The sequence below is a fragment of the Ylistrum balloti genome, unplaced genomic scaffold (genome assembly GCF_031769215.1).
Source record: "Ylistrum balloti isolate Yb309-2 unplaced genomic scaffold, AGI_CSIRO_Ybal_v1 Utg370058, whole genome shotgun sequence".
In the NCBI taxonomy this organism is placed as follows: Eukaryota; Metazoa; Mollusca; class Bivalvia; order Pectinida; family Pectinidae; genus Ylistrum; species Ylistrum balloti.
In genome coordinates this window covers 730,713-751,337 of record NW_026782107.1, presented here as the reverse complement: position 1 = coordinate 751,337, position 20,625 = coordinate 730,713, and the positions used below count along the sequence as shown (strand labels likewise).

Sequence of the window (20,625 nt, the reverse complement as noted above, 5' to 3'; positions counted from 1 at the left end):
ATTACTGGTATTACTATAACGATATGGCTGTCAAAATACTATTTACGATCGCCTAGTTCAAAAATGGTTGTTTGAACTTCAGCTACTAGTTACTGTACAGTAGATACGGCGTCAGTAAAAAAGTACGTGTAACACATTCTGTTTTGTTCCTATTTCAGTATTGAGTGCCGTTCATAAGTCTGAAAACTACGACGTGATTTTCATATGACAATCTCGGAATTCTGATTACAATATCAAAAGATTTAAAGTCTCTAATTGTAGTCTGATATTCAAGAGTTATTTCCCTTCAATTAGACAGAATTATTTCCCCTGTTAGATTATCTCTTATGACTAAATATTTAATAATAAACATAAATTACAACAATTTGGATGAGGGTTAAATTCCCATTCTTATTTAACATTATTTAAATATAGTTCTGTATAATAATGTATAGAAAGTTGATGAAATTCTTTGTAAAATCTTGTAAATAAAAATAAATATTTATTACAATATGCTAATTTTAATATACTCCGACTTCGTCAGCTTAGGTGAAGTTCTTATACTGTACCAGTAACGTAACAACTCATACTTACCTGGTACAGGGGATACCGTGATCAGCAAGGCGGTTCCCCCAGGTCGAGGCCCTTCCATTGCACTCCGGTCGGGCTGAACCCTGCGATAATCCCAAATGCGGATTACTCGGGTACGCTATTTTTTAGTGTGGGGGTCTGCGTTCGCGCTAACCCTCGACCATAATCAAAACAAAAAGTAGTTCCAAACCGTTCTATTATAGTCATAATGTATGATAGAAGAAATTTCTTGATGTTAACAACTAGAAAATAATTATATGCAGGTATCATACTTTGCATTATGAAATTGTTATTTACGTGTGTATGAGGTGAGAGTATACCTACTCTTGTTAATCCTTGCCGTGGTCAAAATATTTGTAAAAATAAATTACTAAATTAGTATAAAGTAAATAGTATATGTATTAATGAAGGACGTGACTCAAAATATTGTGATACACTAGGTTTGAGTGTTTTTAACCATTTTTTTCTTTTTAAATATGATAAGCCGATTTATCGTGTGTAATTACACCGAATTCTCTAATCATGCCTCTTTCTATGTACAACTTGCAGCAGTTTTCTTTTACAATCTTAGTGATGGTGAGGCCTGGGAAGTGTAACCAATGTCTCCAGTCTTAGCCTTTGTCTTAGTAAAAATTACTTTGATGAAGTTTTGCTGGTCAACACTGATCGCGTGTTACGAGCTTGCTGATTGAGTGAACAGGTCATTCACGATCTGAAATTAATTTACGAACCTTATGGATCCATTCATTCGTGTTTTTAGACAATAATAATAACAGTGGACAGATTAGATTGGTCAATATTTATATGACGGATGTTGTCGATGAAGCAAAAGACGCTTTCCCTTCCAGTACACCTCGTCTAATTCTCCGAGAGTCGGCGTGTAAATCTTTCTTTTGCCTTAGTTTTAATGTGTTTGGTTTATGATTCCGTTCGCATATTGGTATTTTTCTTGTTGTTATTGATTATTTACGAAGGTGTAACCACAAGAATTCTTTTAACAAACGTTATGATAAGGATTCAGATAATCCTGACAATACAGTTGTATGGGTAACAATACAATTAACTACTTGGAACTTGAAACCAATATAAACAGTAGATAGTATAAACAAAATTATAAATTTAATCAGTTTTGCATTTCAGATCTAACATGATATGATAAAAATAAATAAAGATAATTTAAAAAACAAGTTATAATCTTACATCTATTCCTCTCCTTCGTTAGATTTAACATGGCTATTTACCCAAAACATTGACGGGAAATAATGAATAGCCGATATGAGATAACATAACTATATTTAAAATTAATTGATGAATTAAGAAGTGGCTAGGCTCATGGTTGTAATGAAATGTCTGGTTGATTTTTGACAAAACAATTTATTTATATCTTTCAATATGGTTATTTTTTTTCAAGAAAGTTGGTCTCCGCCTTTGAAATAGGAATGTAATGTAATAGACTTAAATAATTTCAGAAGAATTTATCTGATCAGCTGTTTTTTGTAAATTATTTATTTGTAAATAAATTCAATAATCGGCTTCTTAAAGTTTGGGAGAATAATGATGTCATGGGTGGGACATGTTTGGTTATCGACCAGGTTTTATTACGTGTAACGCTATTTTTGTAATTCATTACACAATAATACCAGCTCTTTCAAGAAAACGTTTAATGCAAACTCATGAAGAATGGAATTCATGGTAAGTTTATAAAAAAGTTAATTTTTTGTACTTGTTTGAAATCCTGTGTCACTGTTAAACGATACTCTTGTTTTTGTTCAAGTTGAAAATAAATGACCTTTGCTACTCTCGCTCTTTATTAATTTTAGAGGAAACGGTTATGATTTCTACCTATTTTGACGAGCTGACCCTATTTAATGCTGCGTGTGTGTGTTGTGGTGTGTTGTGGGGGGGGGGGGGCGTTAATTACGATTCTTCTTAAGAAAATTTACACGTTCGCCTTCATCGTCAAGAATTATATTCATAGAAGACACATATGTCAGCTCACTGATGGCTGTAGACATCGAAACATTGAAACATCAAAGGGATTATGTATCTTTTATATAATGTATTCTATTGAAAATGATTATCCTTTCTTACTTACATGTTCTTTGTAACAAGATATATAGTAAATATATTAGGAAATATTTATAAGTTAACTCAGTTGGTTGGTGTACAAAGTCATAAATTAATAATGATATTAAGAAATATTATTGGTAAAGTGACCTGTTTATAAGTTAAATCAATTGGTTAGTGTCATAACGCAGTTAATAATATTAGGAAGTATTATTGGTACAGCGACCTGTTCATAAATTAACTCAGTTAGTTAGTGTACAAAGTCACCAAGTAATTAATAAAAACTATATTCGAAACATTTGTAGTTACCCAATGTATTGTTATCTGAGAAACTGATGCGTTCTTGATAGCTGCATCTTTGTTTGTTAAAGAAGCGACTAGATGACTGAAGTACTTGAACTAATTACACATACACACTGCGCGCACGTTCACGAGTTGTGATATTTTACAGACACTCAAGATTATTATCGTTATTATGGCATTCTTAACGGCCCGTCAGCACATAGCGATCCAAAAGGAAATAACATTAAACAAACCAAAAGGTAAAAGACAAATGTTAAACATCTTAAATGGGTATGTTAACATAAAATATTAAAATGGTACGTCATAGTCTATTATATAGACCAACATCTTTCAGGTAAAGTAGAATTTTACAAATCTCAACAGTTTCAAAGGGGATTTTAGACATGTAATGTTACGACAAAAACAGTCTCGAGTAGACAGAAGGTCAATGCAGTCAAATAATCAAAGTACTGAAAGGCTAAACGTATTGAAAAATGCTCACAGATAACCGCAAAGCTATATTACTTTCCCCATACTCCTACACTTTGAAATGCAAAAATTACTAAAATAAGAGAACCAGGGGCTATATTTCTTAATTTTAAGCGATTTTATATCTTCTTTAATTCTTATTTCAAATTTGACGACAATAATGTGAACAAATCAAAATAGGTAAAAAAAAACCATATATTTATCGCCAACAAGCCAAATGATAAATAGCTCTATGATGAAGTTGACTAAATAAAACCTTTGAAATACCCAATATGTTGCAATTACTATCCTATCAATATGAGGATTTAGACAAATCGAAAGGACTTTATACCTACTTCTCTATTTTGAATATGTTGCAAAGTAATAATCCTTACTTATTATAATTATATTTGTAGTTGAGGAAAGTAGATAAGGTGTACACAGCATTTCAGATCGATTAAAGTGTAGGTAATCACATTAAATGTATTTACATGCCTATCTTCCTTGAAGTATCATGGTTAGACTTTTCTTCCAGTAGTTATGTCAATAAAGACACAGTTCTTTGAGATTAAACCAGACTTCCATATATATACAAAATTTACAATATTTTCACTATAGCTATTACTATTTCTGATCTCCAATACATTAGATAATGTCACCATGACACGCTAAATTAATGAATATGTTATAGAAATATTTCTTTCTAGTTAATTGATAATTATAAACATGAATATTTTGGGTTTTTTTATACACGCTTTGATACACATTAACAAACCTTGAGAAATCAGCACAATCAACCTTCATCAAATAAAACTAAAAGACAAAAAATATAAGTTATAACAGAGTCAACATCATGATCAGTACAGTATTAAAATATATCATTCATAAATCATGAGAACCAAATGTACCTTGCCTACGAAGCGCAAACTTTTTATCTACAAAAACTTTAAAAAGTGTCATGGCGGTGGGTGTGAAAAACCTGAAAAAGTGTCATATCGGCGGGTGTGCGCGTGGGACGAACAGTCCAATTCGGTGACGTCTAATGAGGTAAAGTGATGTTATATATTAAGACGATCTTGCCACAACGACAAGGATTAAAACAAAATATTGATGTTCTGTTGTAAGTTTTGTTTGTTTATAAGTGTTGTTAGTTGATAATTCAAACCAAGCCCCCAGACTAGCTTCTTATCAACTCGCACGTGCAGTGTTTTGTACGCCGTACGTCATGTCGAGAATTCCGTAAAATATATTGTTCAAAATTTATCAATAGTTCAACCACACTGTGCTTCTTTTTTGAAATATATAGTAATCGTATTGTTATTAAAAAATTAACTAATTTTGGATGCTTTTAAAATAGCGATTTGAAAGAACGCGGCATTATTTACGCAGAAAATTGCCGCTAGAGGGCTCTAAATTTTTTCGATATTTCAGCCAATGAGAAGGCCAGGATCGGTAAATTTTGTCTGAAAGGCCGTCGCAATAGGCTGTGTAGTCGACTGGAAGACCACAACATATTTAGTGAGTACCTAGGATATGACTCACTCTTAATGGCAGACGATATACAATACGTACGGATGTCACGGAAATGACAAACGGTAAGTGGTATCGTTTAGTGCTGAATTCAAATAACGAAAGTATGATCTTTTGACGGAAATCTACACTCTGAATCGACTGTGATGACGACGATGTGAAAAGTTCCAGTTAGACAACGCCTAAGTGCCGAGGAGAATATTTCACTACAGCCCTACCGCGGTGACCTCACTACAGAAAAACAGGGACGTATAATACAGATCTGTGGTCACACTTCGACTAACCCCGGTAAGCTTTTAATAAGTCCACATTTTTGTAATATTCTGATGATGTACAAATTACTTCGCATCCGAGTCTTAATCTAAATAAAATTTGCTTTTTTGGTGTATGATTTAGAAGCTATGTAATTTTAGTTGGTGTGTGATTTATTAAGTGTGTGAATTTGTTTGTGTGTGATTTAGTTAATGCGTTATTAAGTAAGTATATGATTTAGTAGGTGTGTGATTTTGTAGGTTTGTGATTGTTTGAAACTATTGTCAGCATAAAAAATATCTCTCCTGTGGTGGGAATATTGCCAGCAAAACATAGCGCGTCGGGAAATCTGGAACTGAAAGGTTGTTGGGTCATAGATAATACGTATTTGGTAACTCCACAAGTGTTTATGCTGTACACTGAAATTTCTGCTTGTTTTACAATTTTATTATCTCATTAGGCTTGGTTTTATAATTAACAAAAATATTTCATTCTTTTCGGCTAATAACAACGCAAACATATTATGACGTAATCGGGGCGGACCGAACGTTTGTAAATCGACCTAGCCAGATTTATAAAGAACTTTCGAGTTAAAGTTCAAGTTTATTGGAGCCTCAGATACATGAAAATGTATAACATGAGGTAAAACAATACTATATCAATAGATACGTGACAAAATGGATGGTAACTGAGAGTCGTAACGCTTCACTGTATTTTGTTATGACTATTCAAAGTACACAATACTTCTATAGATCAGACTGGTAACAACTAGAACAATACAATTTACTTATATAAATCAAGCTGGTAGCATAAAATCACGCTATATAATGATACCATAGTGTTTCTTCAAAATATTTTGTTAAGACTTTGAAATATACATGGTGCATTTAGTACATTCAAATACACTTTAATATAACACCACATTATATAATGATAACACAGTACTGCTTCACATTTTTAGGTCATCTGACCCGAAGGGTCCGATGACCTATAGTCATCATGCTTCGTCCGTCGTCGTCCGCCGTGCGCCGTCCGCCGTGCGCCGTCCGTAAACTTTTCATTCAAACGACTTCTTCTCAAATACTAGAAGGTTTCTAGGGGGCTAATACTTGGCACAGAGGATACTGGCATGGAGCTCTACCAAGTTTGTTCAAATGAATGACCTTGACCCACTTTAAAGGTCACAGGGGTCAAATATGTTAAAATCTTTAAACAACTTCTTCTCATTAACCAAAAGGCTCAGAGTGTAGATATTGGGCCTGTGACATGCTGGGATGAAGGACTACCAAGTTTGTTCAAATGAATGACCTTGACCCACTTTAAAGGTCACAGGGGTCAAATATGTTAAAATCTTTAAACAACTTCTTCTCAATAACCAAAAGGCTCAGATTGCTGATATTGTGCCTGTGGCATGCTGGGATGAAGGGCTATCAAGTTTGTTTATAATGACCTTGAACAACTTTCAAGGTCACAGGGGTGTCAAAATCTTTAAATAACTTCTTCTGAAATACTAGAAGGCCTAGGGGGCTAATACTTGGCCCATAGCATGCTGGCATGAAGTTTGTTCAAATGCTATCACAGTTTGTTAAAATATACAAAGGACTTCATCTCAATAAGCAAAAGTCTGACCTATTGGGTCTGTAGCATGCAACTTTTATTTAAATGAATGACCTTGAACAACTTTCAGGTCGGTCAAATATGTCAAAATCTTTAAATAACTTCTTCTCAAATACTAGAAGGCCTAGGGGGCTAATACTTGGCCCATAGCATGCTGGCATGGAGCCCTACAAAGTTTGTTCAAATGAATGACCTTGGCCCACTTTCAAGGTCACAGGGGTCAAATATGTTAAAATATACAAAGGACTTCATCTCAATAAGCAAAAGTCTATGAGTGCCGATATTGGGTCTGTAGCATGCTGGGAGGAAAGGCTACCAAGTTTATTCAAATGAATGACCTCAACCCACTTTCAAGGTCACAGGGGTCAAATATGTTAAAATATACAAACGACTTCTTCTCAACAAGCAAAAGTCCATGAGTGCTGATATTGGGCCTGTAAGATGCTTGGAGGAGAGGCTACCAAGTTTGTTCAAATGAATGACCTCAACCCACTTTCTAGGTTTGGCTTGCTTTTTGTCAGATGACCGTTAAGGCCCATGGGCCTCTTGTTGTATTAGGTACATTTGTATATCAAATTGGTTTCATTAAACCACATTATTTAAGGATAACATAGTATTTTGTTTAGACATTGTAATAAACTGGGGTATTAAGTATTTATATCAAACTGATAGCAATTTGCACATTATATACACTTTGCTATTATAACACCACACTGTTTAAAATAAACAGAGGGCATCAGGTGTATATGTAAAAGACTGATATCAATTAGTACATCTAAATACCCTTTGATATTATATAATGATAGTGTTTCTTCACAATATTTGATTATGATTGTTTTAAAGTAAATACATGGCATCTGGTAGCTTTTTATAAAGCTGATATACTTGGGTTTCATAAAACCACTTATATAATGAAAACATTATCTTTCTCACAATATTTTGTCAAGACTGTTTAAAAATAAACAAGAGCCATTTAGAACCTTTTTTATAACAAACTGAGAGCAATCCGTACATTTTGCACACGTTTGGATTTCTCCAGTAATATGAAGGTCTCAGTTCAATCAAACTTGCATCAGTGCACTGAAAAAAGTAATGGAATTCGTCACCTACTGAGGTATTACATAGAGAATATTCCCTATCCTGTCTCTGAACATTGCGCCATCTTCCAGTTTCAATGGGAAATTTCATATTACAACATCCAATTTTGCATAAAATCTGCCTGTTTTTAACAGAGAGTTGAGTCAGGTATGGCTCAAGCAGTAAAGAATTTTTAAAACTACTATAGAATAAGCCTCTAGATGAATTTTCCGTTTCGTTTCTCCATTTTTGTATCAATTGATCTATTAAAGATTTTTAGCCCACCATCTATTCAAATAGATGGTGGGTTATTCAAATCGCCCTGCGTCCGTGGTCGTCGTCCGTCCGTAAACAATTATTGTTACCGCTATTTCTTGGAACGTACTGGATGGATCTTTCTCAAATTTCATATGCAGGTTCCCCTTGATCCCTAGTTGTGCATTGTACCTTTTTTGGACAGATTCGAATTCAAGATGGCCGACAGGTGGCCATCTTGGATTTTGGATGTAAAAGTTTGTTACCGCTATTTCTTGGAAAGTACTTGACGGATCTTTCTCAAATTTCATTTGCAGGTTCCCCTTGGTCCCTAGTTGTGCATTGTACCTTTTTTGGACTGATTCGAATTCAAGATGGCCGACAGGTGGCCATCTTGGATTTTGGAAGTAAAAGTTTGTTACTGCTATTTCTTGGAAAGCACTGGATGGATCTTTCTCAAATTTCATATGCAGGTTCCCCTTGGTCCCTAGTTGTGCATTGTACCTTTTTTGGACTGATTCGAATTCAAGATGGCCGACAGGTGGCCATCTTGGATTTTGAATGTAAAAGTTTGTTACTGCTATTTCTTGGAAAGTACTGGATGGATCTTTCTCAAATTTCATATGCAGTTTCCCCTTGGTCTCTAGTTGTGCATTGTACCTTTTTTGGACTGATTCGAATTCAAGATGGCCGACAGGTGGCCATCTTGATTTCGGAGAGTAAAATCTTGTTACTGCTATATCTGAGGAAGTACTGGATGGATCCTTCTGATATTTCATATATTTGATATTGGTTTCCCTTGGTCCCTAGTTGTGCATTGTACCTTTTTTGGACAGGCAGCCATCTTGGATGTCGACAGTAATACAGCACAAGCATATTGTCCATTATCCACCTGTATCTGACTGCTATCTAATAATACTTTGGGATCTTTTTCAAATGATATTTGCTAATAGGTGCTTAATAAAAATATCTTGTGCCATCATTGAGTACATTCAATGAAGACCAGTTCATGAACATTTACAACACCTGTAACACACACAAAAAAAATAAACAAATCATCAAGAACTGAAAACAGATCCTCAAATGGTGGGCGCCAAGATCCCTCTGGTTTATATATGAATTATGCATCAAATTTTCGTGCCACATTCGGAATAATGTTGTGATAATATTTTGTAGGATTTCGAGCATCAAAGAGATATGTCGGATCAGGTGGAACAGTATGAGAAGTCATGGATCCTTTATCATGTTCTTGACAGATTTATAGGGAGCCGAGAGATAGTAACAAGAGCACGGAAGAAGTGGGATTCATATGAGAGAGTTAGAAATCACGGAAGGTCAAGAGCATTCATTTTTACAGGAAGTACGGTTGACGGATTGAATATGGCCGGGTCGGACACGGACATGATGTTGATTGATGAAAATGTCATTGTTTTGTGTCACGATGGAGAAACAAGTTATACAACAGACAATGCAATGAAATCCGTTTTTGTGATGCGAAATGCTTGCAGCAGATCTGGTTATGTAAACTTGGAATTAGCTCACAGGTCACAAAGAGTTTCTAAACTCATTTTTGACTGTATTGTTCCTATTGGCAATGAGTATTTTCTATCAAGTGAAATGTTTAATCGAGCACAAAATGAACGGTTTAGCCATAAATATAAAATTAATTTTAACACTAATGGTCCAGCCTCATCACTGCAAAATGAACACATATATCACGGCAGGGATATGGATGTAGTGGTTTCTCTACCTTGTTATACTTGGCCTAAAGAAGCAGAGGAGTGGGTAACTAGGCCCCGCTGTGGTAGGTGGCCAGATAAACCTTTGAGTGACCAGATAGTACAAGATGGCTGCCATCTTGTCCCTGTGGGAGATAAAACATCTAGTGAACCGTTCATGCAATGGAGAATTTCATTTGTCTCTGCGGAAAAGAAACTCGTTCATTCTCTCACTCATATACAATTTTTAATTTATGGGCTTCTCAAGTACTTCCTCAAACAAATATCGGAAATGTTGAAACGATTACTAGGCGATACAGACATCCTGTCATCCTATATTATGAAAACTATCATATTTTATGCAGTGGAAACCACACATGATTCACTATGGCAAGAAAAACATACTTTCCTCTGTTTCATGTTTTGTTTAAACATGTTGATATCATGGGTGAATGCAGGATACTGTCCCAATTACTTTATCAACAGAAACAACATGTTTCTTGGCAAAGTAAACGATGAAAACAAAACAAAACTTCTTCATTTTCTCATCGATCTTCGTGACATGACATGGGGATGTCTTTCAGTTGGTACCTTTATACAACCATCTATCGGAGATTATATGGAGAGTATACAAAACGGAACATGGGAACTGATAGAGCCTTCAAAAACGCAGCTAGAACGTGAGTATGACATGGAGAGTATTATCCAAGCTTTTTCATTTCCATCAACTACAAATGTCTTACCCGTGCTACTGCCACTGATGTCCACATCAACATCAAGCGATGACGAATTTCATGGTTTTGTTGGTGTAACACGAGCGATATGTAATTCAGAAATGGAAACATTTGGGAAACATACAACGGTCAATGGAAACAAACAGAAGTACAAATATCTCAGGAAATGCAGAAGACTGCTGACACCGTGTTCAGCTATATGTGCAAGTCCCGGTTTACTAACGCTGGCAACATATTACTACCAGACCGGGAACTACGCGAAAACTCTGAAAATATGTGGGAACCTTATTTCTTCTAATAAAATTTACGTTGGTTATGGTTCAAAGCTTGACAGTTACGACAGATACGAAGACCTTTTTTGTGGACGTGGATATACTTTACAACAGAAATGTCAGAAAGGAATTATATCAGATATGGCGCTGAGCTCAAGGTCACGACAGTTTTGGCCGCCTCAGCTACACCTGGAAGTCGTTAAGGCTGATTCGGCGCTTCCAATCCCCCCAATTCCATATGCTCTGTTCTTGTCCTTTCTGTGTTACCAGGAGCTAGACGACACCAGAAGTCGTGATGCAGCACTGACACAACTTCACACCGTGAAGTATAACGAGGAACAGGGAACTGGTAAACACTGGATTGTCCACAATCTGTTGGGAATCTGTTACGAAACGATTGGGGATACAAACAGGGCACTTCGGGAATACAGAGATTCTCTTGGTGTTCAAACTGTGTTCCAATATGATAACCCAGCCAAGGAGAGGATTGAACGTTTGCAGCAATAATAGGTTGTATTATTTGAACGTGTCAGTTACAGGCGACGGGCAACGTAAAGCCAGTATCGATTATTTAACCGAATATTTTTTTACCAGAACTTTTTCTGTATGAAGACTAATGGTCATTCTTGATGCGTCGTGCGTTGTCCACCGTAAACAACTGACATTTTCGAATTCTGGAATCTCCGTGAATCAATTTCAATTATATTTCCGATAAAACATCTATGGACGTTTCGAGTTTCTAAATTTCCATGAATTTCGACATGTTCTAAGAACAACCACAGCATTTATAGAAGAACGTGGGCGACACATGCAACAAAATAAGCCAATTAATGAATGGGAGTCTGTTACGGTCCCTGATTGAGATTTGTTAAATGATTTGGTGGTCGGGTGTATATTGATAATCTATAATGCATGAAAGAAATAGTTTCAGCACATTTCAATCTGGGGCGGATTTTAGGTGTAAAATGTCGGGTTTTTTCCCCAATAAGTATGTATGTATCTTAGTTTTCACTTGTAAACTTCCGATTGTTGACCTCTGCAGCCACTGACAGGATGTCATTCATCCTACTATATTATACCATTTGTATCGTTTAAAAGGTATGTTTCTATGAACCTAGACAGCTGTTACTTGTGTTGATTTTCAAACATTAATTCTCTTTGCTTAAATGTTAACTAATAAATTCTATTTAAGTGCAAGAGTCCATAAGGCGCTGGGTCTGCTTGTGTTTATAATCAAGACATGGGTGCGTTCGTTTATCCGCTGGTTAAGGCACGCAGTTGGCACGGGTTCGTTCCACATAAAAGAACAGTTTCGAACTGCGTTATCATTCTAATATGTCGACCAATGACACACCTTCCCGGACACTTAACTTTGAATATTTTCATTTGTATGTTGGAGGATTTCTAATTTCCAATACATTGTGTTTGGACATCAACAATAATAATGAATTTATAAGAGCATCATTTTGCTAATAACAATAAAAGGTACACTTAACCTGACGAAGATTTAACATATTTCAAACAAATAATAAAGATATCAAACACATCTCCTGTAAACTCAAGAGATGGTGAAGAAATTTCATAAAACAAGTACGGCAATAAATCATTTTGTAATTGTTTTAATAATTTTATTCAATCTATCGAAAATATCAACAAACCATGTGCAATGAAAAATGACTATTTTGCACTGTTTGGAGTCATTCGTTTTTTCTGTGGTTGTATTCATGTTATGATTAGCAATTGATTTAATATAGTTCGATATTAAAACTTATGAATCTTTGTTTTCTTTTCTTTCTTCCATAATGTATGGAATTACATATAATAATATATATTGATAAAAAATAACAATGCTTGCTTTGCTTAATCCGAAACAATTTTTAGTTCCTCAGAAAAAGTGATTAAAAATTGTGCTACCAATCAATGCAACTGTGTCGAGAAAATTATAACTGCATTTTCAATGAAGATTATTGTATAAAATGTGGTCTTACTTTAATTCCCATATCTATTAGCTTGATATCAGAAACACTATTTTTACATATTCAATTTAAGTAACCTCTTTTACCATTTTCCTTTCATTATACTATATTGATAAAGTACTTCAGCAGTATCTTGTTTGAACTGCGAATGACAGAAAATATCACCAATGAGAAATGAAAGATTCAAATTCATTAGCAAAAACTATCTTATTAGAACAATGGTAAGTGTGTCTACTTGGAGTAAATGCTGTTCAATTAATGTTTTAATTATTTTTTAATTAATAGTCTATCAACGCTATACATGTATGAAATAAGTTTATAAAGGTGTTCTATACTTTCTTTGTACATATTTTGGCATACAAAAATGTAGAATTGTTGCCAAATTCTACGAAGTTCCAACTACATTCGTTTACTTTTTCATTCTGAGCCGCCATCTTGGATCTCTTGGATCGCCTGGACCCCTCAGTCAAAGCGTGTCAGGCTAGCCGTTGAAGATGGTTCGGAACGTTAGAGATGAATAAAAGAAAGGGTCCTCGCAGCATAATTTGTCTGTTAACTAATAATATTTCCGCATATTTAGCAAACTGAAGTGGAAGCGAAAATGTTTCGTTAAACGAAGAAAATGAACACTGCATTGTGATTATCTATATATGAAAGATACATACACAAAATTCATCTCCCATTTTTATTGTTTTTATGTACAAAAAACAGCAATGGGATATGTAAACGTGGATTTCCCGTCTTTTTTTACCTTGCCATGGAAAAGGCAATCTATTGTCAATATTGGAGCTGCGAAATGTATCCTGACGTCAAAATTGTTGACGTAAGCCACACGAAAGTATTTATGCGTTTGTCAGTATCGGAAATAAATCATACTTACCTGGTACAGGGGATACCGTGATCAGCAAGGCGGTTTCCCCAGGTCGAGGCCCTTCCATTGCACTCCAGATGGGCTGAATTCTGCAATACTTCTAAATACGGAATACTCGGGTACGCTATTTTAAAGTGTGGCGGTCTGCGTTCGCGCTAACCCTCGCCCACTGCATGTGGCGTCCGTGACTAGCTTTTACGAATATCACGATATTAGTGCAGAAACTGTGCATTCTGAAGCAAATTATACCACTCGCAAACAACATGTCGACGTGAACATAAATATATTTTTCTAACTTCAAAGGACATTGCATTGCAAATCATATTTGTATATTACATTGCATTTCAATTGTCATCAGGATCACTTGCTAGAAATAAGAAATGTTCAAACAGGTTTTCAGAGGTGAATTGTGGTAATGCAAATGAAAGGTGGAATATTTCGAACAACTCATCTCAAGTGCAGCTTAGACAACTTCTTCAGAAGATCGCAATTGTGCCAAGAATCAAAGGATGGCAACGCCTTCATCGGCAAACAAGAAGACGCAAGGATTCAGAGACTTTCATGAAATATATCTGAATAAAAGGCTCGACCAAGTAGACTCCAAGATTACAAAGTATTCAGTGGAATAGAATGAACGTATTAATGGTTAGAAAGATAATGGCATCTAAACAAAATCAGTCGATACAATTGATGAATTTTTGTATTGTATAAAACACATGAATAGTGCTGCATTATTCGCTTAATAACTGTTACGTTACGGAATTAAAGTACAGCAAATGAAAACCCAACAGCTAGGTTTACAATTCAACAATTTAATAACAACAAATAAATTCTACAGTAAATTTACAAATATTGCGATGGTGTACAGAGCTAGCCACTAATTAATCAAAAGTCAGAACCTATTTTCCGATGAAAGTCCTCCAAATCCAGCAGAATTCACAAAAGATTGTCCCGGAAACAGTGTATCCGAAGAATAATCCAAGAATTGTTTCCTCGTTGGGTGTATAAGTGCAAGTACACAAGGCACTATCACTGAATCACCGTAAGTCTTTTCTAGATGATTCTAGACTAGCAGGTACCTAGCTTGTTTACATGTGTCTCTAGAAACTTCCGGAAACACCCAGGTAATTCTAATAAATGAACTTTCTAGATTTAGAAACTTCCGGAAACAAACAGGTCGATCTAGTAACCGAGCTTTCTAGAAAAATCTGCCTAGCACTATCTACACATTTTGTGACAAATAATTATCAACATGTTTTTTTTATGTAAACAATCAATAAGATACAATGTATGTAAACACAGCACATCTGAATTTAGATTAATACAAAACATTTATACATAACACACCCCTCCTTAAAGAAAAAGAAAGTTTTTCTTGTGAGGAAAACTTAATTCCTAAACTCTAGATAAAGCATCTGCGATAACATTGTCTTTACCTTTGATATGCCGGATGTCAAGGTTGTACCCTTGGAGAGTTAAACTCCATCTAAGAATTCTCTGTTTTTTGTTATTCATTTTGCCGATGAATGTCAATGGATTGTGGTCTGTGTATACTAACACAGGAAAAGCAGCAGTTGACAAATAGACTTCAAACTGGTTCAGAGCCAAGATCAAAGCCAAACATTCTTTTTCAATAGTAGAATAGTTCTTTTGGTGTTTGTCAAATTTCTTTGAAAAGAAACATATAGGGTGATCAACTTGAGAATCATCTTCCTGCATGAGTACAGCACCAACCCCGACATCACTAGAATCTACATACAGTTTGAACTGTTTTCTGAAATCGGGTGCACTAAGAACTGGCGAGTTTGACAGTATGGCTTTTACTTTTTCAAATGCCTTCTAGCATTTATCAGTCCAAATAAACTTTTCTTCAACAATCCAATTAAATGTTCAGTGACAACAGAAAAAAAAATGACAAAATTTGCGGTAATAGCCATACCAAGAAATCTCATCAGTTCTCTCCTGAAAATTTAAGATTGATGCTACTTTGGCCTTTACAGGTCTTACCTGTCCCTGACCTACAGTGTGTCATCAGTTGCATGACAAAATTCACACTTTAACAAGTTAACAGTCAGTTTCATAGTTGCGAGTCTGTCGTGAAATCCCGAATGCGTTGAACATGTTCATCCCAGGTGTCGCTGTATATGATCACATCATCGATGTACCCATCACATCCATCCAGATCTCTGATGACATTGTTCAAAAGTCGCTGAAACGTTGCTTAGCTCTCTCTCTGTGAGTGGAACTTGCCAATACACTTTCAGTAAGTCCAATTTGCTAACATACTTTGCTTTGCCCACTTTATCGATACAATCATCGATTCTGGGTATCGGGTAAGAGTCACTTTTGGTCAGGGAATTCACTTTTCTGAAGTCTGTACAAAATCTGAATGACTTGTCCGGTTTCGTTACAAGAATGTACGGAGAACTCCACTCACTGCTGCTTGGTTCAATAATGTCATTTTCTAACATGCATTTCAGTTCTTTCTTCATGTGTTCAGCTTTCAGTGGATTCACACGATATGGATGCTGCTTTATGGGGTTTGCGTCTCCTACATCGACATCGTGATAGACATCATCAGTCCTTCCCGGTACATCAGAAAACAAATGTCTATACTCCTGAATCAACTCTTTCAGTTCATTCCTCTCAGTGTCAGATAAGTGTCGTAGCTTTCCATCCAGGTCGGAGAGCACATCAGAATTACACATCTTAACACCTATCTCTTGTACACCATCATCTATTCCTACATCAATATCTAAATCTTTTCCTGCGCAAGGTGCTGCTACAGAGTACAAAGTAGCAACAGGTTGAGTGTCTTTGCTCTCATTTCTATCAAAATACTCTTTGAGCATATTTACATGACATAATTGAGTTTTTTTGCGCCTCCTTGGTGTTTGTACAACATAATTAACATTATCAATCTTTTTCTCAACAACATATGGCCCAAAATATCTTGCTTGCAAAGGTTGACCAGGTATAGGCAGCAATGTCAAAACTTTGTCACCAGACTGAAAATTTCTTTCTCTAGTATCTTTATCATACCAAGTTTTCATCTTGGCTTGACAACCGACCAAATTTTCTTAGCAAGTTCACGAGCCTGGTCAATCTTTGCTTAAACTTGGACACATAATTCAATAGGCTAATCTCAGAATAGTCATCCAACAATCTGTCTTTAAAAAAACTTCAAAGGGCCACGGACACTGTCCAAAAACAAGTTCAAAGGGACTAAAACAAAGGGATTCTTGAACAGATTCTCTAACAGCAAATAACAACATGTGCAGACCCTTGTCCCAATCTTTCTCATTTTCTAGACAGTAGGTTCTCAAAATGTTTTTTAAAGTTCCTGCCCAAAATCTGCCTAGCACTATCTACACATTTTGTGACAAATAATTATCAACAGGGTTTTTTTTATGTAAACAATCAATATAATACAATGTATGTAAACACAGCATTTAGATTAATACACAACATTTATGCATAACAATAACACAGAAGAAATCTGCAGGATCTTGGCTTCATGGACATGTATAGTTTTAACATATTTCAGTATGTGTAAGCCGATGTGCAGAGATATGAAATGTCTCAAGTGCACAATGCATGACACTGATTTATCTCCCCTGTCAAGATTAATTTATATGATGATGAACACAAATGGCATCAATTTGGATTAGGTTATGGTAGCAGTAAACAGTTAAATGGCCAATTTCTGAAAAATAACCTCGTGTCCAGACATCAGAATTTGGCTGCCAGTAAAGCTAGCTTTTTCTGTATAGGTACACTTTCGTATAATGGCCAAAATTGTAATCTCAAACTAGGTACATTTTTTTTTATGTAAAGCCCCAATATCCAACATCATCATGAATATACCAAATTTTGCCCCCTTTTTTTCATTTTTTCTACATGCATTTACACAGATGTTCTCTATTGTACAAAAAAAAATCACCCATGGCCACACCAAGAAACTGTGTACTGCTACCTATTGTTCTTTTTTTAATTCGACATTATCTGAAAATTTGTTGGCAACATAACGGATGTATTATTGATGAAATGTGAAATGAAACATAAATGTAAATAGCAAACTCTTATTCACAAAAGTATAATTTTGCATAGCCCCGACTTCGTCAGCTTAGATGAAGTTCTAATACTGTATCAGTAACGAAACAACTCATACTTACCTGATACAGGGGATACCGCTATTATGGCCACCACTGAGATAAGTATGGATTATATTAATATCGATATTTTGAAGAAGTCAGTCAGGTTGTTCGTCACCGGTCCAAGGAAACAGACAGTTAAACGTTTTGAAATCTTAAAGCGATTGCTGAATGCTGGACTCCATGTTCAGGTGCGAAGCTCCAAACACCTGGTTTGCTACTTTACAATCTGAGGCAGCGGTCGACAGTATCGTAGAGAAAGGGATTATGAAGGACACGTATTTTGCACTAACACCGGAGCGATGCGATCAACGCTGGATATCTTTGCGTGTAATGTGGCTCCCGTCTTGGATCTCAGATGACGCCATTGCGGATCACTTTGATAGCTACTATGGAAAGGCAATACACACTGAAAGAGAAAAGTCTTCCATAGGAAAAGTAACTTTGGAGACGGGGACAAGTGTCGTCAGGTTAATCATAAGGGAAGGCGACCAGGACAGGATACCATACCGCGACAGACTGTTCGGTAAGGTGGCCCTGATTACAGTTCCAGGCAGATCCCCCATTTGCCTGCGCTGCCAGCAGGTCGGACACGCGAGGTCTCGGTGTCCCAGGAAACCTGAGCCTACGACTCGGGCTACCTACTCTAAGGTGGCCCAGTCTACAACCCAGTCCTCCCCGGGTATGGTACCCCACATCGAGAGGAGTCAGAGGCAACACAGTTGAACGTTTCTACTATGAGCCCCTCGTCCGGAGGGAGCGGTCCTGCCGCGTGCCCCTCATCCGGAGGGAGCGGTAAGTCCACATCCCTACCAACAAAGCGCCCGGGCCCCGTCATTGATGATGCCGGTTTCCAAAGGGTAACGAAGAACGGGAAACATCCATATCCCCGGCCATCCTGTCAAATGGTGACTTAGTACCTGGACAGAGATGTACCGGCGACCGGAGTGATTCGGACATGTCAGATGAGGGTCACCTGGTTATTGACGAGGAGTCTGAGTAAATATCTGTTTTTGTATTTTCTCGGTTAACGGATGTGTACTTTCTATATCGGACTATAGCAGCGGTATTGTATTCCATATTTGACTTCAGCTTGTCCCTGTACTTTTGTTATCAATTCACCTACATGGTCTTTACAGTACCTTTCTTTGATTTTGATTATGGCGTCACGGAGACTAAGGACACAATCTGCAAAACAGCTCCGGTATATTTATCTTATTTATAAAGTCAGAGAAGGAAGTATTCGGTGCAAGTGGGTAGGTGTGCTTATAACAGCCACCAAACTGCCCACGACCAGTTTTCATCACCATTCCGAGGATTATTTCATAGTTTCAGTTGATAAATGAAATATGCCTACGAATGCTGCAAAGAAAGATGGCGGCGGTGTCCCTAGCAACACACAACGACGGGACCGAGGAAGACCCCATGGGTCTAAATCCGCTTCAAAAACCATTTTGCGGTCGTCGTCACCACCTTCCATTTTTACAACGGATTTCAGGGTTCCAAATAACCAGGAATTAACTGATACTGAATGGTATTGCAGCGGCTGTGATTGTGTCTTTTCAGAGCCGTCAACGAGGATGCTTGAGTGCGAACGTTGCCGTTCCCATCACTGTTTATAATGTCTCGGAAAGTCCGATTAAGAGTATACAGTCCTCCAATCATCCGATTCGATGTGGTTCTGTGCTATGTGCAGAGAAATTATACAAAAGAACATTATAACGGACATGAAAATTGAGGAGAGATGTAAAATGATCATGGAGGAATATGAAAATAGAATCGCTACGCTAGAAGAAGCCATGAAAACTAAATGTGACGAGGAAACCGTCAGGAAAATAATTAAAGCTGAGGTTGGGCTTTCAGAGCAAGCAGATCCAGTAGGAGTAGAGTGGCCAAAGTTAACGGACAATTCAAAAGTTCAACCCGCGGCACCACAACTCAAAAACATCGTGTCGGAGATAAACGACAGAAAGTCCCGTGAAAACAATATTGTCATATTTGGATTACCCGAATGTAACAAATCGGACAGGAAAGAACGAATAACACGGTTATAAATAAGATCATAAATACATGCATTGTAACAAATGAAGAAAAGGTTGTGATGAAATCGGTAAGATTAGGGAAATTCAACAAAGATACACAACTGGAGAAACGCAAAAGTAGACCACTATTGGTTACCTTTAGCAACATCGACGCGTAGAAGGCTCTATTCAGGAACATTAAGAATCTCGGAGAATGCGAGGAGCTCAAAAACATGAGAATTTCAAACGACCTAACAAAAGCGGAACAGGAAAAAGAACAACTCTGGCGTGAACAGGAGAAAGAGAACCAAGAGAGCAATCGGGGGAATTTACTTACAAAGTCAGGGGCCCTCCATGGGCCAGAAAAGTTATGAAGATAGATGTCAACCGGAACTAAACTAATCAAGTCAATCTTTCAACGGACAGACTCAGTCAAAATCAAACATTAGAAACAACACAAACTCGGGGAATACTACACGAACGGAAACACTGGAGACCGGATTATTCACAAACTTTCAGTGAAAAGGGTCTTCATTTTCTTCATCTCAATGTCAGATCGTTATTTCACAAAATACCAGAACTGCAAATAATTGCAAATAACACGAGAGCTGCCGTAATATGTATTACTGAATCGTGGTTAGATAGTTCGATTACGAACACAGAAGTAGGAATTGAGGGATATGATATAATAAGAAAAGATAGAAATCGATCTGGGGAGGGGTTTGTTGTTATGTACGAAAATATTTAGTATTTACTCCTGT

At 36.6% G+C, this 20,625-nt stretch overlaps 1 protein-coding gene, 2 non-coding genes and 1 pseudogene across 4 annotated transcripts; all 4 read left to right on the top strand.

The window, feature by feature from the left end:
* The first annotated feature begins 565 nt into the window (after positions 1–565).
* On the top strand, positions 566–729 carry LOC132549495 (U1 spliceosomal RNA). Its single transcript, XR_009554179.1, has one exon. It is a non-coding gene; the product is annotated as a U1 spliceosomal RNA (small nuclear RNA).
* Positions 730–4,913: 4,184 nt separating this feature from the next.
* On the top strand, positions 4,914–12,575 carry LOC132549448 (uncharacterized). Of its 2 annotated transcripts, none has more exons than XM_060213393.1 (2): positions 4,914–4,982; positions 9,295–12,575. In XM_060213393.1, the coding sequence occupies exon 2, from the start codon at positions 9,316–9,318 to the stop codon at positions 11,347–11,349; it is 2,034 nt and encodes a 677-aa protein (XP_060069376.1). In that variant the 5' UTR covers positions 4,914–4,982; positions 9,295–9,315; the 3' UTR covers positions 11,350–12,575. The 2 variants fall into 2 exon arrangements, with proteins under 2 accessions (XP_060069376.1, XP_060069375.1); XM_060213392.1 differs by having other exon boundaries at positions 4,948–5,205.
* A 1,115-nt stretch (positions 12,576–13,690) lies between these two features.
* LOC132549496 (U1 spliceosomal RNA) lies at positions 13,691–13,854 on the top strand. The gene has a single exon (XR_009554180.1). It is a non-coding gene; the product is annotated as a U1 spliceosomal RNA (small nuclear RNA).
* Positions 13,855–17,887: 4,033 nt separating this feature from the next.
* LOC132549467 (uncharacterized) lies at positions 17,888–19,431 on the top strand (annotated as a pseudogene).
* Positions 19,432–20,625: the final 1,194 nt, after the last annotated feature.

Excerpts from the sequence above, each read along its gene's own strand:
- LOC132549448 (XM_060213393.1), top strand. The coding sequence starts at position 9,316 with ATGTCGGATCAGGTGGAACAGTATGAGAAGTCATGGATCCTTTATCAT.